Source organism: Agelaius phoeniceus, chromosome 16 (genome assembly GCF_051311805.1).
Source record: "Agelaius phoeniceus isolate bAgePho1 chromosome 16, bAgePho1.hap1, whole genome shotgun sequence".
In the NCBI taxonomy this organism is placed as follows: Eukaryota; Metazoa; Chordata; class Aves; order Passeriformes; family Icteridae; genus Agelaius; species Agelaius phoeniceus.
The window spans coordinates 8,895,729-8,922,882 of NC_135280.1; the positions used below are offsets into that span (position 1 = coordinate 8,895,729).

The 27,154-nt window shown below is 41.8% G+C and overlaps 1 protein-coding gene across 1 annotated transcript in view; it reads left to right on the top strand.

Annotated features, from left to right (window-relative positions):
• Positions 1–27,154, top strand: part of MYH11 (myosin heavy chain 11) — a 53,669-nt gene continuing 26,515 nt past the window's right edge. Inside the window, exons 1-6 of the mRNA XM_077186956.1 lie at positions 1–51; positions 5,877–6,235; positions 11,381–11,537; positions 18,177–18,204; positions 24,161–24,263; positions 25,888–25,908. Of these exons, the coding sequence (XP_077043071.1) occupies positions 5,894–6,235; positions 11,381–11,537; positions 18,177–18,204; positions 24,161–24,263; positions 25,888–25,908 (651 nt within the window). The 5' untranslated portion in view covers positions 1–51; positions 5,877–5,893. The remainder of the gene's footprint in view (positions 52–5,876; positions 6,236–11,380; positions 11,538–18,176; positions 18,205–24,160; positions 24,264–25,887; positions 25,909–27,154) is intronic.

Below are 27,154 nucleotides of genomic sequence, written 5' to 3' on the forward strand. Positions count from 1 at the left end.
CCGACTGCTGGCTGTATCTGCAACTCACTCTGCTCCCCCCATTGGACACCTGTGAGTACCAGGGGGGCCAGGTCCCTGCTGGGGACAGGGCTGGGGGCTCTGGGAGGGAGACTCTGCCAAGTTAACTCTGCTCTGCAAACACATCCAGAGCATTAACCTGGGGATGGGAACAGACCTCTCAGATGTGCTAGGGCGATTCATCCTGGTTTGTGTTAATGCTTGGGTTCTGCTTAAAATGCATAGGGACTGTGCATGCTGACAGTGGGCACAGGTGTTCTAGCTTGCTTCAGGTCACTGCTCACACTGCTGTTGCTGGGTCGGGCCTGAAAGACAACAGAAAGACACCAGAAAGGGAAGGAGTCCACAAGGTGCAGGGCAGTGCAGGTGGTCCTGGCAGCTGCTGCAGGTAACCATCACTTGGGCATTTGGGAATGAAAAACCTGAGCTGCTGAGGTTCCTAACCTCTCATTCCTAATAAAGGACTGCTGAAAGAAAGTGCAACCAAATAAAATAATCAGTTCATCAGTAACTTGTTCTGTAAAGAGGATAAATGCTTAAAAATTAGAATCACTTTTACATAAATGCCTCAGCATTACATACATATGTTTTTAATATGCTGGGAACGAATTTGAAGCAAAAATAATCTGACAATTTACTGAACTACAGTAATTTCAAAGATGACATGCCTTTTTTAAAAATGGAAAATAAAGCAACAAACTTCTAAGAAAATCCCATTAGTAAATTAAAACGACAGTAGATGGCAGTGCAGAAAGCAGCTTCAGCACCATCCCACAAGTTCACGGGCTTCTCTTACCTATATGTGTGTGTGTCTGTGTCTGTGTGCATGCACACCTATAAAAATGCTGATATTGATGTGAAAGGCATATATGTTTGCATAATTTAAAAGCCTCATGAGATATTTTCAATATAAGAGAAATCAGAAGGCTTGTCATTATCAAATACATCCATATTAGTCAAACCTTTTCTAAACTACACTTGTTGAAAGACAAGCCCACCTTGTCCTTCACTCCCAGCTTTGCCCTGGCAGGTAGTTTGCAGCAGGATTGTCTGGATGGACTGAGTGGCTGAACTGCCCAAGTCCCCCCTTCCCTCCAGCCTCTCAGGCAGGGCTGAGCTGATGAACCCCCCAAGAGCAAAGCTCTGATTAAGTTGATTCAGTTTAGTGCCCAGTTCTGCCCTGGCCGTGTTCGCTTGGATGTAAACAATGAATTTTATTATCTCATTTGCAATTGACACACTAGTCCCTAAAAGGTATTTGTTTTGAATTTGTTATCATTACATTTTTGTGGAACGGGGAGTATTGAGCAGAACATCTCCATAAAAGGCAGCGTGGGGATGTATGCAGAGATCCCAATGCTTTGGAAATCACAGAGACTTATTAGCTGCAGATCTGATGGCTTTTAAGTATGTTAATTTCAGGAGAAGCCAAGAGCTAGAGACAGCTTTCCAATTTGTACAAAATCCAGTTAAATTATGGATTATTTGTGAATTATAATCAATATACAGAATTTTATTTAGTTAATAGAATGACATTATCAGAATTTGAAATAGTTGGTATTTTCCAGATAAAGGGAATCTAGCCCTTTTTTTCCCTTCTTTTCTGATTTTTACAGTTTATAACACTGGCAATAACTAGGGCAAATTTCTTTTGAAAATTAGGAAATTAATCAAGTGTTTAGTCAGAGTTATGTAGTAAATCACATTAAAAAGGTGAGATGACTTTATTATAAAATGAGGCACTTACAGAGAATTTGATTGAAGCATATGGAGAATGCATTACCAAAAAAAGGTGAAAGGCCAGGAGAGATTGATAGCAGTGCTCGTGATAAAGCTGCCAATGCTGGGGAATTCCATTCCTAAATGAAGGTCACAAGGTTAGGATTCACACCTAGATTATCTTTTGATTATCTTTTTTTCCAAGCAGTGCTCAGTTGGATGATTCAGTTACGTACTGGGAAAGTAAAAGATAAGGAAACTGGAAAGATCATAGACAAGAATTACTGTAGCCTAGAAATGCAGAGTCAAGAGCAGATTACTGCTACACTTCTCCATCAGAAACTACTCCTGAGAGCAGGACTTGGTTTTTTAAAATAATTGTTTCTAATAATTGTTTCTGTGTTCTTCTGTTGCAATAATTATTCCCTGTACAGATGTGATAAGGCTTTATATTGACATGCACATCCTGCAGAGGAAGAGAGAAGTGTCCTTTATCTTTTCCTTAGGGGAAAAGCAGTCCCTCCAAGCTCTGACTCAGGAGGCAATTCTGCTTGGCCAATAACCTTTTAATTAAAGTGAACTTCCTGGGAATATTTATATTTCATTCTTGAAATAATATACTCAGGATAAACTAGTTATAGAGACAGCATTCAGCTTCTGTCATTAACATGGAAAGAGAAAGGACAGTGAAGGTCAGGCAGATATCTCCATAGTGGGACAGCAGACAGAGGAACAGCTGTAGAAGTACCCATGTATGTTTGTGTGTTGGACAAGTACAACAAATGGATCAGTTTAGGTGTAATTTAGCACAATTCTAAGGCAAAACTTCACATCAATAGTATTTTTGTGATTGCTTTTCTTCCTCCCACCCTCAGGATAAATCACCTCTGGGTATAAAGTGTATGCTCTTGTACATGATTTGGGCTAAATGGCTGAGAACCTCCTGCCACCTCTTGCACATGGACTGGGGTCTCCATTTCTCTCAGCCAGGCCTGTGGGTGAAACCCAGGAACTGGCTACAGGGTCAATTGTGCCTTCCTAGGGAATGTCAGCAGGCTGAAAGGAGCCTCTCCCCTTGGCCCATACTCCCACTATCAATCAGTGCAGTCTTGATCAGAGATGGACCAGAAGATATAGTGCCAATTATTAATCAGAAAGCTTCAGCATCTCATTAGCAGCTCATTATCCTCACTAGGACAAATTTAGTTGAGTTTATGGAGCTTATATTCTACCCTTTTCATTCAGATGGAAGACCTTCCTTTATAATGAAAATGAATAGTGCACATTAATAAATAAATTCAATTATTAATAGCCATTAATCCACACTTCATAACTGCATTTCCTTTTTTTCTGCAGTGATAGTCAGAAGCTGCTAAAACTTTATCCTTAGATTCCAGAGGTTCAGTCATGAAAAGTTCTTTTCACATAAATCCATGTTTTCTTCTCATTGTGTTTCACAGTAGTTCTGGGATCAAGTTCAGACTGTCTATTCACCAGTTCTTGTAGGGGATCTATTCTTACCATATTCAAACTATTCCTAGTGTTTGGATCTAGGGAACAAGAATCTGTATTTCCAAGTTCTGCAGTTCTTTCCTCTTATATACCTTCCAAATGGATCTTGCTTTGAAAAAGATTGAATTTAAAACTTTCTGCACCTGTACATACAGAAGAAGTAGGAGAACATAGTCAAATACAGACAGACCAGCTCTGAGTTTCATGCTAGAATCTGTGGAAGGTGTTATTGACTTAGCCTGTAACAAAGAAACAAACTTTTCCTTGGTCCTTGGGCCACAGGACAGACGAACCTCTGGCATGTCCCACTGTGACATGCTTTGTAACAGGCCAACAGTCTTAGCTATGGTTGGGTTTTTGAGGTGGATGGTCAGGATGATTTGGCAGTTTGATTTCCATCATCATTTTCTGTGAGCAGCCTCAGAACAGCAGGATTTCACCCCATGAAGCTCAGCTTTGGTTTTTCTGAGAGCAGTACCTAATTCCTATTGATATAAAAGTGCTGTCACCTGGCATTTAGCCTCAGGCAGCACTATCCAACCTTTCTGCTGCTTCAGCATGGCCATGGAGCTCTCTTCTGGCCATAGGGTGGGCTGAAATCCCTGTCTCCACTGCTGCAGCAGCTCCTGCCATGCTGCTGGGGCAGTGGGGTGGAGAACAAGCCTTGCCTGTTGCCACAGCAGTGGGAGAGGCCAGGGCAGCCCCTGCTGCTCCCTGAGCCCTGTGAGCTGCAGCTCTGGGATGGGCAGAGCTTCCATGGCTCCCCTGTGAGCAGCTTCCCCCTGCAGCCGCCAGCTGGAGAGCTCAGCAGGAGAGAATACCATCTCCATTATTGGAACTGTGCAGCTCTACCAGCCCTCTTGGCAGCCAGGGAGCATTTTCTGCCTTAATCCACACAGAGGTCAAATAGTTTCCTCTTGCTCTCTCTTCCAAGAATCTCCTGGGAGCGAGCAGAGGGACACATCCTACAGATGCTCCCTGGCAGGGCCTCGACAGCGGGGAGCACTGCTCAGGGGCCAGGGCAGTGCACAGGCTCTCCCTCACACATTGCACCTTCATGGATTTTCTGGGCAAATTTTCCTCTTTGGGATTTCCAGGCAAGGCTCTAGAGCAAGCACATTTTGCTTTTTGCCTTTTTGGTTTTTGGGGTTTTTTTGGGTTTTTTTTAAGACAAGACAATTGTTGCAGGAGTTTAAAAGAGCTGGGGCATCTAATTTCCACTGGATTTCAGTGGGATATTACCTAACCTTCTTAGGCACCTCTAAAAATCCTAGTTTTGTTTTTAAGCTTTATGTCACCTTCCACATGATCCATGTTTCCTTCTCAGACCCCTCATACAGTGTGGCCTTGCATAAAAACCTTAATCTGTGGGAAGGCTTCAGGGACAAATATTTGGAAAGCAAGCTCTGGTACTCCCAGAGCACAGTGTGTCCATTTGGCTACATACCACAGAGCTTGGTCCTTACAAATATTGTCCTGCTTATGGGTTGACTGCTGACATCTTTAGCAGCCAGTTCTCCAAGCTCCCTCCAGATTCATGTTTTTTTGAATGCTGTAAATATTAAACTCATTCTCAATAAGGAAATGAAACAGCCTCTGTCTCCTAGAGATGTTTTTCTTGGGCACACACTATTTTAGCTCCTCCCCAGCTCTCCTCTCTGCTCCACTGCACAGCATGTTTCCCAACCAGCACACTCTTTCTGCCCTGGAGCAAACCACAAATCCTCTGTGTACTCCTTGCTGCATTTAGACCTGTGCCCCCACGGGATGGAGCAGAGCACTTACAAAGCTCCAGCACTATCAGCACTGATCTTGCAGCCACATCCAAACTTCAGTGGCAGAGCAGGAGAGCAGCTCCCTGCTGTCTCAGCACCATGCAAAGCAGCCTGAACTCCCCCCTGGCTCTCACCTATGGGGCAGATACATCCAGCTGTTTTATCCCTGTGCAACTGCATGGCAGAGCTGCATCATCCTTGCAGTCAGAGTCCAGAGTATCTTTTAGCTGAGGCAATTCCAGGCTTGTTTCCTTTCTTCTCTCTCTCATGTCATAGACATTTACCCTCCAGAAATGATCAGCTCCTACTGTCTGGCCCATGGGGAGGGGCTAACTCTAAATTACTTCAATTACTTCTCCTTCACCAGCAGTTTTGACAACATCATTTTTCTGCTTTTTCTGTTGACCTTGTCTTAATCTTACTCTTCTCCAAATTAAACATTATTAAGTGATTGGAAATAGTCCTTTGCAAGAAAGGTTCATTTCTGTCCTTGCTGGAACACAGCCTGGGGATCATCCTTCTACTGTTTATTTCATTATTGCACTGATATTTCAGTATGCACCCAGCAGCATTTGGCTGATTGGAAATTTTGTGTTTGTCTGAATTTAATTAACTTTGTGATGGGCAAGAGCTGAGGCTGCAGGAAGGAGTTCATCTGGTGGCCCTGGTGCAGTTCTGACTGTCTCATTGCACAGGCACTAAGTATCCATGTGGAAATATGAGATATGACACAGGACCTATAGTGCTTTGGACCTACTGCATGGCAGATTTGACAAATGTGTTTTGTCTGGAACAGTTCCACATTTGCCTTCCTTTATCCCTTTAAAGCAGAATATTTTGCTTCCTCAACAGGTGTCTGCTGAGTCAAAATGGCTCAAAAACCTCTCAGCGATGATGAGAAATTCCTCTTTGTGGACAAAAACTTCATCAACAACCCACTTGCCCAGGCTGACTGGTCAGCAAAGAAACTGGTTTGGATTCCATCAGAGAAACATGGATTTGAAGCAGCAAGTATCAAGGAAGAGAAAGGGGATGAGGTGGTAGTTGAACTGGCAGAAAATGGAAAGAAAGTGACACTGAGCAAGGATGACATCCAGAAGATGAACCCTCCAAAGTTCTCCAAAGTGGAGGACATGGCAGAGCTGACTTGCCTCAATGAAGCTTCAGTGCTGCACAATCTAAGGGAGAGATACTTCTCAGGTCTAATTTATGTGAGTAGACCCAAACACACACAGAGCATTTCCCATTGCATGTGACCACATCCCATGGACAGCGAGGTGGATCCCAGCCCCTATCTGGGATAAAGGCCTTGTGTAACACTGCCATGCAATTACTAACCCCCAGCAATGGCATCCTAACCCAAAAATGTTCCAAATTCACTTTATTCCCCATGATTCTCCTGCTTCTTTGATAATTGCTACATTACTTAACTAAATTAAAACATATGAAGGTTTCTTCCACAAAATTTACGGATTCCGAAAGAATATAGTTGGCTTGGAAAGTACTCTCTGATAGGGGAAGAAAATCTGAGTCCTGGGGAAAATAATTGAGAGGGACTTTTAAATTAATTCAATGTAAACCTAAACAATTTTCCAGTAACTTGCAAAAAGAGCACACAGAAAAGGCAAATCATGCAGTTTTACTCAGGCAAAACCCAGGCAAAACTGAAAGGCAACTGAAGAGTTCTGGTTTGGTGGTGCTGGAGTTAAACCTTAGGTGTAGATAAAGGGATAAACCACTGGAATTCAGGCAAGAGTACTTGCATGTACCAGTGTGTCGCTGAAGCAAAGTCAGGCATCCACTAAACCTTATTGTCCCTCATGTTGATCAAGTTACAGATCAGACAAGCCTGGACAAATTATAATTTGTCTATGTTCATGTGAGTTATGACAAATTATATTATTCTGTCTTTCAGTCTTCACAAGTACATTAACACAACAATATTTTGATATTGATTACCCTGTAATCTATCTACATCAACAGTTAGCAAACAGCACAGTAAGAAAGCCTAAAACTTTTCCAAGGAATTTAGGTGTTATCTTTGATTTTACATGAAGGATCCCTCTGCTGTGCTGCAGAAGTTATCTACAGTTTCAGTCTATGAAAATTTTATTTGCATGACAGACCACCGATGAGTGAAAGAAAGTACAGAGCTTAAGCAGAAACAGTAGTCAAGGTCTTATTATGAGAAATGCTAAATTAGAAAGCAGGGAATTAAGCAAAAAGTAAGATAGTTATATGGACTACAACAAAGAAACTGCTTACTTGTTATGTGTAACTTCAAAGAGCTAAGCTCAAGATCTTTCCTTCAGGAATGTACTCAAATGCACATTATCAAGTTCCTGAAAGAAGCTAGAGTTCCCATCTTTTCATTATTTGAATTTGTCGGATTTTAGGTTTGCAGGTGAACATGTGGACCCACATGCTATTATATCAGAACATGCAGCCTTAATGATTAAAATAGACTTTTTCTGAAAGTGTTCTGCATTGTTGCAAGAATTAAAAGAATGAGAAGGTTAGTGGGATAAAATGGAGGATTGGGTATTTGTTGTTGTTTTCAGCAACACTCTGCATAGCTGTTCCAGGATTTCCATTATGTTTACTTTTTGGAATTTTCATTTTCTACAGAAAGAGGAAATTAATTTCCAATAATGGATAATGCAATTAGAAATCAAAGAGTTCTTCATGGAGGCAAAAATGGAAGTGTACCTGAAATTAAGTTTTCTTTCTCAAGAGACTAAATTTTAAGATGGTAAAAGTTTCAAAGACATTAATTTGACTTGTAGTGCAGCAACAAGTTATTTGTATTTTCAGTATGTAAAACCTGCTTGAAACTGCCCAGCTTTATACAGTGCTGCCCTAGTAGATGCTGCCATACCTTTTTAAAAACAGAGGGGGCATCTAAACAGAATTTGAGTCTCACCCACTTGCAAAACTAACTGTAAACAACCATCTCCTGACTTTGCCATGTGTTGCCTAATCTGCATCCCTTGGAGTCTCACATATTCAAAGAAAACATGACCTCAGCATTTTTCTCTCCAGAGCATCACTGATGCAAATGGGGATTCTCAAATCTGCTAAATAAAAATAATAAATCCAGCTGGAAAAAAAAATCATCTCCCCCTTGCATTTACATTAAATATTGTTAAATAAAAAGATTCAGTGCAGAAGTTCACTGGGTAACTGCACACTAGAAGAACACCCTGGCCTTTTGCTTCATCACAGATAATTAAGATAGAAGGGCAAGAAGAAACATGAGCCACTAATCCATGGTTCACATTGCTCAGAACAAAAAGAATCTGCTTTATCCACACACAAATTACACCAAAAATTATACTATAGGCATGAAAAACACAGCAATGCAACTTCAGTGGATTTGAGAGTAGAATCAAATTCCTTGCATTCATAGGCACTACTTATTCAGTCTTCACTTAACAGTGAAATGTTAATGCTGTCTTTGGTACCTAAAGCTAAATATGCATGTTGGAACTGAGTTGGACTCTTCTGCCCAAACCTAGATATTTACAATGCAGATGTGTGTTTGTGCCAGTCTCTTGTAAATACCCAGCAGCAGCAATCTGAGGGACACCCAAGCTCAGCACTCCCATGGAAGTATCCCTAAGATATTTCAGATTATGTTCTTCCTCCAGACCCTCTGGGGAGAGATTCAGCCCCTCTCTAGACAGGCTGTGCCCAGAGAGAAGGATTTAAGGCATGGAAGCTTCAGTGTCCCCACTTTCCATCACACACTTGGCCATGTCAAAATATCATCTATATTAATCCAGCTCCCCCAAATCCTTGCAAAGCATATACCTAGAGCTACAATCAGCCAAAATAAGAGGGCTTCATTAAATTTCCTGAGGTGAAGAGGGCTTCATTTAATGAAGAGGGCTTCATTAAATCTCCTGAGGAGATCACAGTCCAGTTAGAAATGAGGATTCTTGAACTTCATCAGCTCCAGCTTTTGCTCTGCCTTAACAGCCTGCTTCTTGCGCCTCAAAATTAGCTCTTTAAAGCTGTGTTACTGTGTGCCTGGGTGTGCAAACAGCCCTGCATGTGGCAAGGCAGGAAATGCCTCAAAATCTCAGGGAAGGGAGGCCTAAATAATTTCCCTAATTTCCTCTCCTAATTTTTTACTTGGATGGGGATGATTAGTTGAGTGTGTACAGTAAATCTATTTATACTACTAAAAAATGCCTTGCTGTCCTTTTCATTAGGGCCTTGCTGGCCATTCTAGGATAAACTGTCACTTTTCAGGTGTGTTACCCTGGCAACACTAAAACTCATTTTGACATGAGCAGCATGGTTTCATTCTGACATCCCAATGAAAATCCAGCCCAGCCATTCCCCACCAAGGGGCTCAGCCTGGGGATTCTGAGACCCAACAGGGATTTGAGCTGGGTTTTCCTGGGCTGGGCTGGTGATGCAGAGACCCAGAGAGGATTTGAGCTGGGTTTTCCTGGGCTGGGCTGGGGATGCTGAGACCCAGAGGGGATTTGAGCCGGGTTTTCCTGGGCTGGGCTGGGGATGCTGAGACCCAACAGGGATTTGAGCTGGGTTTTCCTGGGCTGGGCTGGTGATACTGAGACCCAGAGGGGATTTGAGCTGGGTTTTCTTGGGCTCAGCCTGGCAATGCTGAGACCTTGAGCTGGGTTTTCCTGGGCCAGCCTGGTGATGCAGAGACCTGGCAGGGATTTGAGCTGGGTTTTCTTGGGCCAGTCTGGTTATGCTGAGACCCAGAGGGGATCTGAGCTAGGTTTTCCTGGGCTCAGTCTGGCAATGCTGAGACCCTGAGCTGGGTTTTCCTGGGCCAGCCTGGTGATGCAGAGACCCAGCGTGGGGGATTTGAGCTGGGTTTTCCTGGGCCAGCCTGGTGATGCAGAGACCCGGCGTGGGGGATTTGAGCGGGGTTTTCTTGGGCCAGCTTGGTGATGCAGAGACCCGGCGTGGGGGATTTGAGCCGGGTTTTCTTGGGCCAGCCTGGTGATGCAGAGACCTGGTGTGGGGGATTTGAGCAGGGTTTTCCTGGGCGGGGCTCCCACAGGCCCAGGCCAAGCTGTCGCAGCCTGCAACCGGGCTGTGCCGTGCCAGGCCCGGGCCCTGGTGCTGATACCATATAAAGTGCTGGCTGTGCCGGGCCGTGCCGGGCCGTGCCCTATTATGGTCAGGACAGGGAAATCCCTGCACCCGGGGAGCAGCGACAGCTCCGGCCATGCTGGGACACAGCCCCAGGCTCAGCGTGGCACTCCCAGCGCTCTGCTTCTCACACACGGCTACAAAATCAAATTAACAACAATAAATATTTTTTTAAAAACCAAACAAACCACTTCTAACTATATCAGAAACAGCACAGTTTCATTATTTCTTTTTTCCATAGGCCAGTTTAAATATTGCAATACTCCTGCCTATGTGAGATACTCTCTCCTAATATGAGAATTATGTTCTCATGACTTGGGTGTTTGTTGGTTTTGGTTTTTTTGTTTTATTGTTTTATTTTGGGGGTTGAAATTTTATTAAATTAAATACCCTTATAAATTTCTTTTAGCAACTGTTTGTGAAATATGGCTCTTCATCTAGTGTCGTATGGTATTACTTCTGGTGCAGGTCAAGAGCTGGAATATTTTGAAATAAAGGAAATTTTTAAATAAATAAATAAATACCCAAGACAGAATGGATGAACACCTATCAGCTGGCAGCCACTATCCTGTTTATGTATTTATTTTTATATTAATACCTCCATTAAATTTTAAACAAACTACATTTTTCCTGATGTTTCCTGCAGAAATAGTCATGCAGTGAAGGCATGGTTAGTCTCTCAAGGCATCTATTTGGAACTTGAGAAATTTTATTTAAGGACTCTCATCAATCATCAGTATTACGTGGTGTTCATGGAAGCTTTTTCTAAAAAAACCCTTCAAGCTTCTTACCTAGAATTTCAGTTTACAAAATTTGGTGCCTACCTGAGCAGTTATTTATATCATTTTGATTAAAAAATACACATATAAATATTAATTATTACAGTTATCACCATACTCTTATGTGTGATAAGGGTATGGATTATGTACTGAAAATAACTGAAGTTAAGGAGCTCTAACATCAGGTCACGGTGTTCCTACAGATTACTGAATTCACCTACTTTCCAGCAGCTCACTTTTTAGCAATAATGATTTGTGCACTTAGAAACCACCCATGCACATACATTCAGAAAATCTGCTTCCTTTGTTACCCTGGGCAGAACACAAAGGAGCACTGCTGCTGAAATCCCACTAATTCCCTGCAGCTCATGCCTGTGTTTCCCAGCCTGGACATGGCACATGGTGATGTTAAACCCAGCTTTTATTTGAATTCCCTTGCAGACTTACTCGGGTCTCTTCTGCGTTGTGATCAACCCCTACAAGCAGCTGCCCATCTACTCAGAGAAGATCATTGACATGTACAAGGGCAAGAAGAGGCACGAGATGCCCCCCCACATCTATGCCATCGCTGACACAGCCTACAGGAGCATGCTGCAAGGTAGGACAGCCCTGCCAGCCCTGCCTGGGTGCCACAAACACCTGGGAGCTCCACGTGGGCTCCTGCAAGCAGCCAGCCAGGAAAGAGCTCTCACAGAGAGCAGAGCTGCCTTTCTAGAAGTTTCAGAGGAATTTTTTGGCAGGAACAGCAGTCCACAAACGCTGTGTGACTCAAAAAGGAAAAACAATCCTTTCACCCATCTGTGTCGAGGCATGTGGGAAGGTTTCAAAGTCAAGCAAATAGTTTTGGCAAATACGGGCATGGAAAATGCTCCCTCTCCACTAGTGGAGACTATTCCAAAGTTAGCTGTGAGCGCTGCTGGATCTCTCGGCATTGCTGCAAAGCAGATACAAACAGGCTTTTGGGGCTACTTTCCCTACAGCCTGATGTCTTGGACCCTGAGTTGAGATGTGCTGTTTTCCAACAGGGATAGCAATGGGCAGTGGGAAAGCAGTTGTGCCCCAAAGTGTGCAAACAAACCCCCAAAATTCACAGAGCTCTCCTCGTCCTGCAGTCACTTCTGACAGACTGAGGGGATTTTCTCCTAAGGAAAAACTATCATTTAGGGATGAAAAAGCTAAAGTGATGGATATAGGAGGCTGCAACACCTCCAGAATATAGGGCATGACCAGTGCCATCTCACATTGACCTTGGGTGCTACAGGAAACCAGGAGCTCTACAAAATATTTTGTAGTTTATATGCCCTCATAAGGACCCTGACCCTACAGAAATTCTGGCTGACAACTATGGCTCAGCAAGATTCACAGGCTTAGCCCTAAAATTTAGGGCTTCCCAGGATTAGGCCTTTTTCCCTTCCTATGGCTTGTATGACATTTCTTTCCTGGAGCTACTTCAATCCTTTTATTTAAGTGGATCCCAGAAGGCAGAGCTACAGTGCAGCAGAGGAGGACCAATAAAGCAACAAAAATATCTTGAAAACAGACCTTCCTACACACTATATGATATAATCATAGTTATAAAAAACTTACTTGGCAGAAGGTCATCCCACTAAGCCACAGTCACATATCTGTGCTCCAGCTTCCCTCCTGAGCCCTGTGCTCTGCATCCAGCACTGTCCAGGGCTCCTGAAGCCATTCCTCCCTCTGATCCTTTATTTAAGCAGCAAGCCTTGAGGGGAGATCTGGAAGAAGCTCCTGGCTCCTGCAGACCATCAGCAGTTGTGCAGGGTACTTGTCTCTAGAAATGAGGTGGGGGAAAAATACAAAAGGGATATAAGCTATCTGTAGGAAAGGGAAAAAAAATGTATGGCTTCAGCCTATGCTGAAACAGAATTGTCTTGTCCTGACAATACATGAGTTTTCTGCCTAAAGTGAAACTAATTCAGCCCAGATGAGCCTGATCCAAGCAGCACAGGGATGTCTCCCACTCCCCCTCTCTCTCTGACTGTCCTCTGTCCCTGCCTAGCATGTTCTCCTGAGCAGTGGGAAGCCACTGGAGCTGCTTTGCCCTCACTGTGGCCATGAACTGCACTTAGAGCAGCCTGGGTTCAGCTGTGCCTCCCAGGATGGCTGCTGGAGGGAGGAGACAGCGAGAGTGCAGGTTCTTATCAATTCACTTCTTTTGGGGCTCAGAATGATTTCCTGGCCCTATGAGCTTTTGGGGAGTTACTCCTCATTATTCATGTGCCCCCACTGCAATTCTTCCTGGCAGCAGAGAGGAGGGGGAGAGCAAGTAGAAAGGAACAAGGAGGGAGTAGTGATCAGCTGAACCTTTAAGAGGATGTCTTTTCACTGCTTCCCACCCCAACCACGCACAGCTGGCACAGCAGAGCTCCCAGCACAAGCCCAGGACACCCACGTTTTACTTGCACATGTCATCTTGGAGTCTCTCCATCTCTGAAGAGGGCCCCAGTTGATTTTAAAGCTGTGCTTTTGTTTGTAAAAACCTACTCGTGTTTTGTGCATGAAACTAAACCAACCCTCAAAATAACTCTGGTTATTCAGCCAAAATTCTCTTCACGTTGGGGTGGTGAAAGTGGGCGTCAGCACGGTTCTGAGCGAGCCTGCTGCACATATAGGCACAGAGAGCTTCAGGGGGTTGTGAGCATATTTCCTAAAGGAATATAAACAAAAGTTCTTACCCACAAACATGGATCAGAGCACTAAATGTTTTCCCTGTGAAAAGTCAGTACTGCTTCTTATCTGGAAACTTGCATAGTTTCTGCTTGCCAAAGTAAAATACGTCGTGGATTCATGAGACCGAGGAATTATATTCTGGTATTTCATGACCAGGGCCACTTGGCCCAGAGCAATCAGCTTGTTTAGATGTCTCAGGGATCCTTTATCTCTTGGTGAACCAAGCCTCTGTGTCTGCAGATCCCTGGTCCTACTGCAGGTTCATCAGCTGGGAATCACAGCCCTCTGCATTCTCACCCTCCCCTGTGTTGGCACAAACATCCAGCAGAACACATGAGCTGGGCACACTGCATTCCTGCTCTGCTTCAGAGACTTACTTGGTTAATGTATTCATTAGGGATGATGTTTAACTCCCATCAAAGCTCTTCTGATAAAAACACTTAGCCACAGCTATCAGCAATCAGATAATCAGACTTTCTTCCAAATATGCAGAAAAGCTGACATCTCACAGGACACAGGAATTATCAAAGATGTTGGCTGGGCAAAGATAAAATTTCCACTTGTTTCAAGTGGTTCTGAGCACCTAAAACCCTTTTGCAAATCACAGTCATGCTGTCTCATGCTCAGCCAGGAATGCTGGGTGTCTTGTTGAATCTGCTGATTTCCATGTCACTAATGCAGTTTGATCAATGCCCAGGCACAGCTGTGGATGCTCATTTCCAGCCAGAATGGGAATAAACTTGAATTTTCTTTAATCTCAAAGGGTGAGAATTCTACAAGAGCATTTCTGTGTGTGTCTCCAGGAGTTACCACACTGAGCTGGGCCCTCCTGGCTGTGTTTACACACTAGCTATGGATGATTACTGCTACACTTGGAGACTGCAATCATAAAACATTTCCCCCTGCTCCTGCACCCTGTGCTCTCTCTGTGTTTGGGATGAAGTAGCTCCATACAGAGGGCTTGATCCCCATCCCAACTCTTGCACTGCCAGCAGGATTCTTCATGCAGCCATGATGCAAAACTGCTCCAGGTGAAAGGCACCCCTGGGTTTTGCTGTGCTGAAGTGGGTCCCCCTCCTGGGGCACAGTGTGGTCTGTGAATGCTGGTCACAGCAGCAAGGAAGAGGCACTGCAGGCCAGGGAAGAGGAGCTGGAGGTGGCTGGATGACCCTTCCTGCAGCACTGCCAGCTTCCAGTGATGGTAAAGCTGAGACACTGCTCTGTAGGGAGGAGTAATTCTGCTGCCTTCTGTCATCTTCCTTGCAGAAACAAAAAATAAATGGTAGACAATACAAATGTGAAAAGTCATGTTATGTAGAAGTAGTAACAAAGTTTTTGTGTAGGTGGTTAGGCCTTTATTAAGTTTTCTGGCAGTAAATCATCATGGAGAAGATATATTACAGCTTTCTACAGATTCAAGGAGATTATTTTCTGTGGAGCCACTTTTATGCAAGCTTGAGTTAAAAATGGAAAAACAAACAACCTGGTAGTTACTCAGAGGTATGGGAGGGAAACACAGTTCCCAAGGTCTTAGAAAAGGAGGCTGCTGTGAGAAGCCATCTGTTTACTGTGTCCTCAGCAGGACTGTACAGAAATGTCCCCTTTAGGCAGTGCAGTTATTAACAAATGTAAAGAAGCAGTAAGTGAGTGGGGGAACATGGTTTCAGTCTGGCTTTTTTCCTTTTATGGTAAAGCTGCCAACTTGCTGCTTCATTGTGATAAACCATCTGATTTTGTTTGTGATTAAGCAGAGCTAACTGGTCTATCAAGAACAGAGGGGCAGGAAATCTTACAGGCAAACTGGAGGTGTTTGGTGAAAAAGTAAGCAGATTCTAGAATGAAAAAAACCAACTCTTCTGCATGTTTAGGAAAGCTGCTGAGGTTTATAATGTAAGTGTAGGTCTCTATAAAAAATGGAGGAGAAAATTAAAAATAAATGTTTAAACATCTAATATAGACATATAGGAGGTGGATGATGCTCTTCCAGGTAGGGTCAAATTTTCTTAAAAGGCATTAACCAAAAAGATATTAGAATCTAGAAGACCTATTCTGTTGCTTTTAAAGCCCCAGGAATTATATTTAAGGAGTTTTATTTATACAGCTCTTTCTCTTCTGATAGATAGACCACATAAAGTTGCAGACTCACAAATAGGTCACAGTCTTTTCTATATAGAATGAAACATTCCAGAACAGAAATAGAATTAATTGAATGGGAGAGCCTTTGAAAGTAAATGAAACCAGTATCTGCAGCTCAGGCCATAACAGAATAGGACTGGACTTCCTGATACCTTTCATCCTTAGAGGTGCAGTTAGAACTGATGCAGGAAACAGAATAACATCTGGAATTCCCCCTCTGTGAGTGTGCACAGCACAGTTTGCCAGCATGGGGTTTCTCCCATGATTAACCTATCCCTGAGGACATTTGGTGCCACTTCTGACCTTCCTCATCCTTCCTCTGCTCTTACACATCCCCAGGCTGCCCCTGCACCGGCCCTTGCACAAACCCCTGTGTGGGCCAGTCTGTGAGACACCTTTGGGAGCCTTCCCCTACTGAGGAGCAAAAGAAGGGCAGCAATGGGCAGCAAAGAGTAGTGAGAAAATACTTGGCTTGGAGACCAGCTTTTTCTAATGTTCCCTGAGCTCAGAAATTCCACTGGCAACTCAGTATCAAGAGTCACTTTTATTTTCTTTATGATATTTATGGGTTAGTGATGCAATATCAATATATGCCCATGGTTTCTATTTACACAACAATGTATTTTTAGCAGAAGTTCTTCCATGCTTTCACTTTTTTAACTTAAAAGAAAGAAAGTTTAGCTGATACCCTGCAGTGAAAAACAAACATGGCTCACAGCTCCTCTCGTCCCAAATGTTTATGTGGAAGAGTCCTGCAGTGCTGATTGCTGACAAATACCTCCAATAAAAATGAGGAATGAGTAATTTTGTAGCAATTTACCAAACAAAGCAGTTAAGTGGCACCATTTGTTGTGTGGTGATCAATAAAGCAGTTAATGTTATAGCTATTGAGGAACTGGGAGTAAAACAGTTGTTTAATATCAATCCAAGCCATTGCAGAATCCTCTAATGCTTTTCCTAGACTGGCTGTGGGCCAGGAAGCAGTTACAACTTGAGAGCTTAATCAATTGGTTTAAATAGGTTTAAATAATCTCATGGTACTTATGACATACAGGGTCAGCAATAGGGGTGAGCAACCAGACAGGTATTCCTGCAAGTCACCCCACACACTGAGCAAAAGGAGCTCATGTCTTAACCTCTGAGCAAAGCTTGGTGCTGGCTCTGCTTTGGATAAATAATGCCAGACCATACAGAAGCACTGAATTCTGCCTAATTATCTGCCTCAAGTATCAGATGTGTAAACTGAGCACATTTTTCAAAAATGTATTTGACCTGCCTGGGAATTATTTTCCTAAGTCCGAAGATTTTTTTTACAGTCTATAAAGGCAAACTGACAGTTTCAGTCAAAGAAGGGCAAACTTCAGGGCTGGGGCTGGTTGCTCAGGGCCTTGTTTAAGTCTGCTTCCAAGTAGTTCCAGGGCTGGAAATACCACATCTCTCTGGGAAACTTGCCCTGGTGTTTGACAAGTGAAGGAAACATTTGTACTTTAGAATGGATCTCAGCAAACATGCTCATCATGCCTTTTGGCAGAAAAATCTGTGTAAAAGTTCTGAAGGTAGAGAGAAGCTCCAACTCCAAATGAATAAGCAGGGAGGATTGCTCCAAGAACAGGTCATGGAGGTGGGCTGCAATCCTGACCCTTCCTGCAGCATTACAGAACTCTGGACACTCGTATGCTGAAACCTCTCACATGCCTCACCTAGCAGAAATGGAAATTTTGCTCCTCCTTTTTATAAATCCTGATCTAAAATGTGTTTGATGGTCTGTTCTTAGTAAAAAAAACATGAAGAATACTTACATATTGTTGACATGATCTTGTATAATCTAAAGTATCTTGTTTTATCTTATTCTTTGGAAGATCTCCCAAAGAAATTACTTGTTCTCTTGATAAATGTTGTCTCTCAGTCTGAAATGAAATACAGGCTAAATTATTCAGGTATTTGAACTGCTTTGCTTTCAAAAGTCAAAGCTTTGCATGACCAGCTTAAAACATTTTAGTTGTTGATGCCTTATCTGTCCAGACTTTGCTTTGAGTGGGCTGCTGGCCATAGTTCATAAGCATAGTAAAAACTTGAGTTTCAGGTTTGAAATTTTGTTATAATCTTCTTACAGAGAGCCTGATCTTTTTGCTGTCCTCATTACAGTTCCTCTCTAATGGAATTTACAGAAAATATTTTTGACCTCTTAACCTTTTGTTCATTTTTTGTACAAAATATTTCCATTACAGATGGTTATTTAAATTCAAGGGCAAATTAAATAAGATGTGAACCCAGTACTTTTTACTAATCATGGTCAGCCAGATTTTAGAAGGTCTAGGCTGTTCAATGTAAATCCTTATAAATATAAGTGCTTCTGTCAGAAAAGCCATTCTCCCTAATTAATGGATTCTTTTTTCTTTATTCACAGATAGAGAAGACCAGTCTATCCTGTGCACGTAAGTAAACTCATCTACTTTTGTACATCTCAATGTCACAATATCTTTATTCAAAATTGATTCAAATTCTGATGGAATGGACACATTCTCCTCACCTTCAGTAAGCTTGAGCTGCAGTCCCAAACCTACTTCATTAGATAGACCTGTTCATAAGATAAAGAGCAGGTATCAGTGTCACAGGAAATTTTTAATGCATAAAATTATTTATTTTAATTGACTTTCTAAACTTAGAGATTTAACAGTTCACAGTGAACTACTGGGGAGTGTGGTTAGTGCTCCACAAAATCCCACTGGTTTGTCATTCCTGCCTGTTTTGAAAAATCACTCAAAATGTTGAACTGGACAAGGATGTCCTGCCTGACCCTCAGTTTTAACTCTCTTTCCATCCTTCTGTTGCTTAGTTGGTTTTATTTGCTTGAATGTCATCAAGAATGCCTTTGACAAAATTTTGTCTTTGTTAAATTTGGCATTTTCCAGTTTTCTTGATAAAAGATTGGATTTGATTCTATGTAAATGCTAATACATTGGAAGAGCTGGCATGTGCATTATTTATAGCAGGTTCAGGTTTAGGTTATCTGAGAAAATGTGGCTACTGGCTGAATATATATTTACCCTCAAAAAAGCACTGCTGCTGATCACCAGCCATTACTTTTGACTGCCACTGCTGACTGGAAAAAATTATCACCAAATAAAAATTGTACCCTGTATCTGGTACCATAAGGGCTACCATAGCTTGAACCTCTGTTCCAACAAGACTTCAATATTTGTAAATATACCAATCAAAAATCTGCCCCCAAATGCATTAATACAAAAAGAAATCTAAAATTCCTGCAATGATGAAGTAAAAGTTGACCATCACATTCTTCCCAGGATGAAACATATCATGGTTATTAAGACTAATTTACAATATGCATTTCCTCCTTCTATTTTTATACTTTAGTTTATTTTTCCACTAGTAAATCTTCTTTTAACTTTGGAAAATTGGTACTTTCAAGAAAGGGACTTTCTTTTGCAAATCTATGCCTCTTTGTTCATGAAAATGCATTAAAGGATCCACTTCTTGCAGGTACCATTTCTTGAAATCCTGGCCATCTTGCTGGAAACCTAAAGTGTTTCACACCAGTAATACATAAAATAGAGAAAATTAAATGCTTTTCTCTCCAGTAATATATAAAGTAGAGAGAATGAAATGCCTTTCCCATTTTGAAAACAGCACAGCAAGTGATTCCTCAAGATGTTTGAAGTAATTGCTGTGTGTTGGATGTGCATCATAACCCACAGCTTATAGCAGTCCTCACAAGTCTTCTAAAGAAAAAGATTGGCCAAGCTAAAGCCAATGTACACAACTTTAACCACTACTGATTTAACATTCTTGTTTGCCTTATTTGTGCAGAAAGAAGAAAGTTCACTTGGCTTGCAGCTTGGCAACTGTCAAGTGGAAGCAATTTGCAGTATTTTATAGAATTGTTAGAAATTATAAGAAATTATCTTCTGGCCTAAAATATGTAAGAATAACTGAAGACTTCATGGCACTGATCAGCCAGGATTTTTTTCTTGAAATAGCTACAGGCGTGAACTTTCCAAGGCCTGGTACCTAAATTGTAAAAGAATAGCTGTAAGGATTCAGATGGATCCCCTGAAATGCTCCTGGGACACAGGCTGGGGAGCAGATCTGAGAACTGAGCCTGATTCTGTGTTTCTGACTATAAATATACCCATTCTCGGGACTTTACCCTCATTAAACCTATCCTCATGTGGTTAAGTACTGTTTGCATTCTTTTACAATCCCTACCATTTGTGTGATTAACCATGGTATGTTTAAAATCTCCATCTGTCTTCAATGCTCATGGGTTCCAGTGCTTCCTCAGAATTCCCTGTCTTTCCAGCTTTCATTATTTTCTCTCCATTTCATTAATAACCACACTCATACTGCCTTTGGCCTCCTCTCCTCTGTGCACACACATCCTTTTGCTGTTAGCTCTTTCCCATGGGTAGCATCACTGAACATCCTGTGGTGTCATTCTCTGCCAGTTGCTCTCTGGCCCTTTACAGCCAGCCTCAAAAGACCTGGAAAGAGCAGGTAGAGTATTTCTAGAGCACAAATGTGGCTTAGAGAACTGTGCACAAATTTCAGTTTTAAAAAAAGCTACCTTAAATGAAAGAGAAAATCTGATCAAAGTTCTGCGTGTTTGGGGTATTGTGAAGCCCATGCAAACAAGTTGTGAAACGCCTGTACCTATAATCAAGTACTTTTTCATTATCTTTCTGGTTTTTAAAACATGCATGCAGTTTGAACAGCTTCTATAAAAACAGGAAAGTAGCAGGGTCATATTTCCACTTAATTTGATATGGGAAGAGACAAAACATTGAGTGGGGCAGTGCCCTGCCCTTTTCCCCTTCTTCCCCTCTCTCTCTCTCTCTGGACAAACCCTCCAGAGCCTCACCCAGCCATGGGACTCCAGCCCATTTCCTTCCCTGACGCACAAAAATCACCCAGAACATCTCCAAACTGCAAAGCCCCATTAATCAAGAGACTCCTCCACGAGAGAGCTGAACTCCTCTTTCCCAGCTCAGTAAATCTCCAAGGCTGGAGCTGGCAGTGGCTGCTGCTTGGCCCCTGTCCCACACAGATATCTGTGGAGCTCCAGCCCAGGCAGAGCTGGTGACCCCGCTCCGAGTCCTTGGGGAATTGTTTTGTAAGTAAACCCGTAGGATCAGTGGGCTGGCTTCTGAGACACGTCTCCAGTGGGGTACAGCTGGTCTGGGACAAAGCTTTTCATGATGTTTGCACATCTCATACTGCAGGACAAAGGCTGCCAAGCCCTAATGTGATTTAGAGCACCTCGTTGAGTGCCCTGAGCACAGGGGCTTCCCACAGTGCCAGCACATTGGGATTAAGGGATGTGTGAACGGGCAATTCTTGTGGTTCATTGCTTACTGAACAAATGCTGAAAATAAATTCTGCTGTTGCTTTTCAGAAGTTTCCAAAAGTGGAATTAAGCTAAGTCTCATATCATAATACTAACATGGAAAGCTTTCAAATTTTCAACAACAACAACAAAAGAAAATACACTTTTAAAACTCATTTTTCTCAGTTGTTCTCAAATGTACAAGAGTCCTAGTTACACTGCAGGCTCAACCCCAACAGTGGGGCCAACCTGCTAGTGTCACCTTGTTCTTCTTTGGAAACCTATTCTAGCTGGGATAATTTTCATTTAAGGTGAAGGTAATGGAGTCATGGAGGATTTTGTAGCTCAAGAGGTACAAAAAATTTATTAGAGCTGAGCACTACATATGTAAGTTTATGTGCTTTAAATCCTATGTTGAGGTCCTAAAACAATGACTGGCAATGAAGGAAGGATAAGTTGAAGTTATACCCCACGTTGTGAGAATGGTATTTTTAACAGAGCAAGCCTGTTAGCCTAGTGGAGCCCTTTGGTCTGGGAAAGCCAAAGAGTTTCTTAGGAGGAAAACTTGCATAGGAAGTAGCTGAAGTGCTGCTGTTGGGCTGCTCAGAACTGTGCAACTTGCTTTTGATCTGGTTTTTTGCATTGGCTATCTGAGCCGGGTGCAAAGAGCTGCAGGAAAAAAGACCCATCTTTAGGAATTCAGTCACTGAGATCAAGAGAGAAAGCAGATTTTAAAACAGGTAGGATTTCTCATACCATCTCACAATGGAAGTTGTTTCTGCTCCCTCAGAAATTACAGTATTTCAAGGCAGATGCAGAGGAAAAACCTGTTCTGGATGACCAATTCTGTTACAACTCAATAGCTCTGGGAAGAATTTCATCCACCTGTGAACTAAGATACTCTCACATACTCTCCTCCTCCTGGGTCTCCCTGGGTAAACTTCTTGCTATTTAGAGGCATTGACCTGACCTAGCCATTCCTCCTCATTAGTACATTTACACATGGCATTTCATCACTGAGGGGAAATCAGACATCATATGGCTGTGATACATCCTTCAGAGTACCAGGGCTACTAATGTTAAATGGACACTTGTTTGTCAGACATGCCTGTTGTCATGGACTTTTGTGACTGATCTGATATGTTGAAAATATCAGCTAGAGACATTATTCTTCATTACTTATTGACCTTGGAGACTTTCTTCCTATCTAACCTAAAGCAGTTGAGGTTCTGTGTGTTTTCTATTTCACGTTGAGGAACTTTTTTATTGTCTATTTCTAAAGCCTCAAAATCTGTCTGCAGAAAACAGGAAAGCCCTCAGCCTGTGCAGAAGCAAAGAGTTAAGGAGCATTACAGTTTGATGGGATAATTACAAGTAAAATGATGCCATATATGGTAATACTCACAGGGATTCAGGGAAAAGCCAAAAGATGGGCACTGTTGCCCTGGGAGAAAGGAAATGCAATGATGATGTGATGAACTACAAATAACCCTTAATAAAATGGAATAGTTCAAAGCCCAGGGTTTGTTTGAAGAAAGTTGTTTTGGTTGTTTTTTTTCCAAAGAAACAAAGATGTAAGGTAGATTTATTTGAAAAGTTTGTATGCATAGGTCTTCAAATTGGTGTGCTTGGTTTGGAATTGTTCCCAGGACACTTAATTTTTATCAATAAAACATAGAAATGTTTTAGCACTGAAGCCCAGACAGAGATGAATCCAATCTCTAAACTGTGCAAATTAACTCAGGTCTTGTGAAAAGGAATCTATTAATCTCACTTATTTGTGGTTCAAACACTAAAAGCCAGAAGAAACAGTTCTTATCATGTTGTACCTCAGGCAGGAATTGGTTCTGGTCTCCTAAGGTTTATATCAATGTAATTCTGTATTGAAAGTTCTGTCCAGCACTTCTCCATATTTTTATGTCCATTTATCACTGGTCCTTTGGTAGGGAAAATTAATTCCTGTATTTCCTAATTAGGAAAAGAAGCAGAACTGCAGTGAATTCAGCTAAACACTTTCAGACTCAAAAAAGCTGATAAATATCTCTGGGATTTTTGAATGTATTGTTCTTTTATTTTTCTAAAATCCATTTTATTATACATCCAAAGAAAAAGAGGTCCAACTTAGATGGTTGCTCTCCTCACAGCACCAGCTCAGTTGAAAGACCTCATTTGTTACATCCACATCCACTTTGACTGCTAAGCAGGACAGTATAATAATATTTTTGTGCATATAATCATCAGAGCCAGGGGTATCTGAAAGGCATAAGATGATGTAATGTAACAATTAGAGAGGAAAATTGGCCAGAATTTGTACTGAGAAAAGACTCTGTCAACCTGTAGTTTGAAAACCACTCCTTTACTTTAAGAGAGGGTTTAAGAATTGTTAATAAACTTAATCTGGAAGTCTTCCAAGAGATAAAAAGTTACCACTGCCTTCCTGCTTCCCAAGGGACACTGCATGGAGCAGAGCTGGGGTGCCAGTTCTGCTGGTCAGACAAATCCCCACCATGTCCCTTATTACCCAGGGAGCAGGGACACCTCAGGCAGTTCCATTCCTGGTCCCACTGAATTCAAGGAGCATCTGAATACAAAATTCAGATGAGGCAGGATCAAGTCAGAAACTTAATGCCAGAGGTTCAGAAGTGAAAACCATTGTATTACTGCTGATGTTTTCTTTTACTGCTGTATCACATCATAGTTAATGTTGTATTTTTTGATCTTAAAATATAAGCAGACTCCCTGCCAACTCCACTTCTCATAAGTGTTCAGATGCTGCCAAAGCAAGATGAACTGCTGTTCAAAAATGCATCATGTTTTAGAATTCCCTTAAATGGCCCAATGTGCACTCAAAATACTACCAGGACAGAGATATAACTCTGATAATGCATTCTTGGCAGGCTGAAGTCAGGTACATTTGGGCGGTGCTGCTCTGGGGTAAAGAAGAACTGAGCTGGGCAGTTTCCAGCCCTGTTTTTATACACTATGTACATGGCAGAAGGACTGCACTGGTTACCTACCTTCTTTTGTGTTATTTTCTTTCCCCTCAGAGGTGAATCTGGTGCTGGCAAGACAGAGAACACCAAGAAGGTCATTCAGTACCTGGCTGTTGTCGCCTCATCACACAAGGGCAAGAAGGACACCAGTGTCACTGTAAGTGAGCTCCTCCATCCCCAGCTCTCCCCAGGCCTCTGGGGCTGTGCTGAGGTCACTCTGCAGCTCAGGGACTGGGGCTTGTCAAGCACTGGCAAATTAAGAGTACCCAATTATGTCACAGCCCTATGTTTATGGAAGAAAAAAATTTGTTTGACACCATCTTAGGCATCAAATCAGAATGTACTTAGGGAGAACAGAAATATTCATAGTTTTCCATAGGCATAGCACCTATTTATATCCCAGCATGAAGGCCTTGAAGTCTGCAAGGGCTCAGGTCCTTGTTTTACCCTTGACCTCTGCCAACTGAGAAGTTTGGGAAAGCCTGTAACTAACACATTGTCCAACTGCATCACAAAAATGTATGCCAGCATTTAAACTTCCAAAGTTTTGATTGGATTTGTTAGTAAGTTTTCTTAGCAACTAGCAAAGAGTCCCAGTAGAAAACTTGTCTTTTTTTTTTACTGCTCTGTCAGAGGTAACAATTCTGAAAGGCACAATTTTTTCTAAGTGCTTTGTTCCTTCAAAATGTGTAATAGTCTTGCCTGAGAGACTAAAGTTAATTTTCTTACTTTGAATCATGTACCTGCCCAGTTCCTGGAGATCATTACCATGGCTGAGGCTTTCAGCTGTCTTTGCTCTTCTCAGTGATACAACTCCAGGTCCTACATCATTTCCAGCCTTTTGATTGTAACTCAAAACTTCTGCAAAAAAAATGAAGCAATTCACTTTCATCACAAAACAGGCTTAATTCAGGAGAACATTTCATTGTGTCACAAATACAAGATTGGGTACAAGATAAGTAATTATTAGGGAAGTGGGAAATAATGTAAAATTCTCACAGCTGCCCCTGCCCATGTGTCAGCAGAGCACAAGGTGTGCAGCCCTCCCTCTTCCACCACAGATAACTGGGATTTTATGTACAGTGGATTCTAATTGGGAGTAGGGGAGGGAGTAGGTGTCCTTTTGAGTCATATTTTCTAGAAATCTGTGATTTAATTTAGTGGAAACAGTCCAAGACTAATGTTTAATATTTAATGTTTATGCAAAAAAAGTAATTTCTTCCTATTGAGTCCCTGCTCAGTAGCTGGGGGAAATGAGCTTGGGGTGCCAAGGCCATCTCTAACTGCAGACTGCTCTGGGGAATTATCTAAGTCTCAGGACCAAATTTGCCCTGAGACAGACCTGAAGGCAAATATCCATCAGAGAGGAGCTGAGAAAAAGTCTAATTTGTTCTGTATCATGCTGACAAATAGTAATTCAATGATTGGGACTACTGCAATTTCAGTCATTAAAATATAATGAATAACAAAATGCACCAGAGAAGAATGAGAGATTTATCATAAAAATATTTGCCCTTGTCTGGTCCTTAGAGACTAACCTGGGACTGGGTCCAAATCCCATCTCTTTACTTCAGGATTTTTCTTTTCTTCAGTTAATATGCTCTAAGTATGTTAATGGTATTTGTACCCTTGATATGTCTGCAATAGATTGTTCATATCTGTATTCCTGGTTTGTTTGCATGGAAACTGTACTGGTTATTTTAATACAGGAAAAACAATAAAAATATCTGTCTAATGGAAATTATACTGACACTTGTTTTATACCATGTTATTCAACACAGCAAGGTCCATCTTTTGCCTACGTGAGTAACTTAGACTGTTTGATGTGTGTTTAAGGCACTGAGTGTAGATCTGCATGCTATTGTTGCACCCCAAAAATTTAAGAGAGATTTTGTTGAAATATGTTGTATGATATGATTAAAAGCAACAATAGCACCAAATGCTCTCACAAATCAACCCTAACTGTGTCAGGCCCCATGGTAAAGAATGAGGTCTGACACAGGCAGGGTCATCTTTCAAATATCACTCTCTTCTATACCTCTGTGTGTGTTCAAATTGCCATAGTTTGAATTAAATTTCCCACAATCCTGGAAGAGCCACTCAGCCTGAAATTTAACAATGCAGTTTCTGAATGAAATACCCAAATGCTTTCTGTGCTTCAGGTTGAAGATTTTAGGACTGTTGTGAAATAATTCCTAAACCTCACGGTGTTTGATTTGTTTGGCTGCATGCTTTCCATTTGTTATTGCTTGGAATTTTCCATTTCCATGTAACTGTTGAGAACTGTTCACCACCACAAGAGTTAGCATGTTCTCAGCTTGCTGCTGTGGCGTGTACCAGAGCAATTCCCACTGCAGCACCTGTCTGCAGGTGTGTTACAGGCCTTCCTCTCTGTGAGCCATACACATAGCAATGCTTTGGGAATACAGGCAGGTTTGCTGGCACATTCTTGTGCCAGCAAATGAGATTTATTTTCTTTCATGCAGTCTTTTTTTGCCCCATTCTGACTGCTGCCTCTCAGACTTTAGCTGTGACAGTGTTGACTCTTAGTTAATTTAGTAGTTCCTTTGACAATTTCTCTGAAAATAAAAATTATTTCATGGTTGGCATGGGCAGCTCTGTGGAGTCTGGTGGAATTACAGCTGCACAAAGTGCTGGAGCCAAAGTTTTACCCCCAGCTCTATAGCATAGTTCAGTTCTCAGTAGAAGCAGGTGGTGTCTGTCTCATTTTAACAGACAAGGTTCTATTGTAGATGCCATAGATTCAAATGAAATATTGCCTTAATTTCTACTTAAAATTATTTAAATAATATCTTATTATCTATCAAGGACTTTTTCCTTTTCAGGGTGAGTTATTTGAAATAATGCATATTACTACAGAGTAGTACTCAAAGAATAGTGTGGCAAAGTAAATGTGAATCTAAGTGATCTCATAGGACAGAGTTGAATGAAAAGTTTTGACAAGCTGTATACCTATGCAAAGTATTTTTTCAACTTCATTGGTTTGCTTAGAAATAGGATTAGGTAAATATATAGAACTAAATGCAT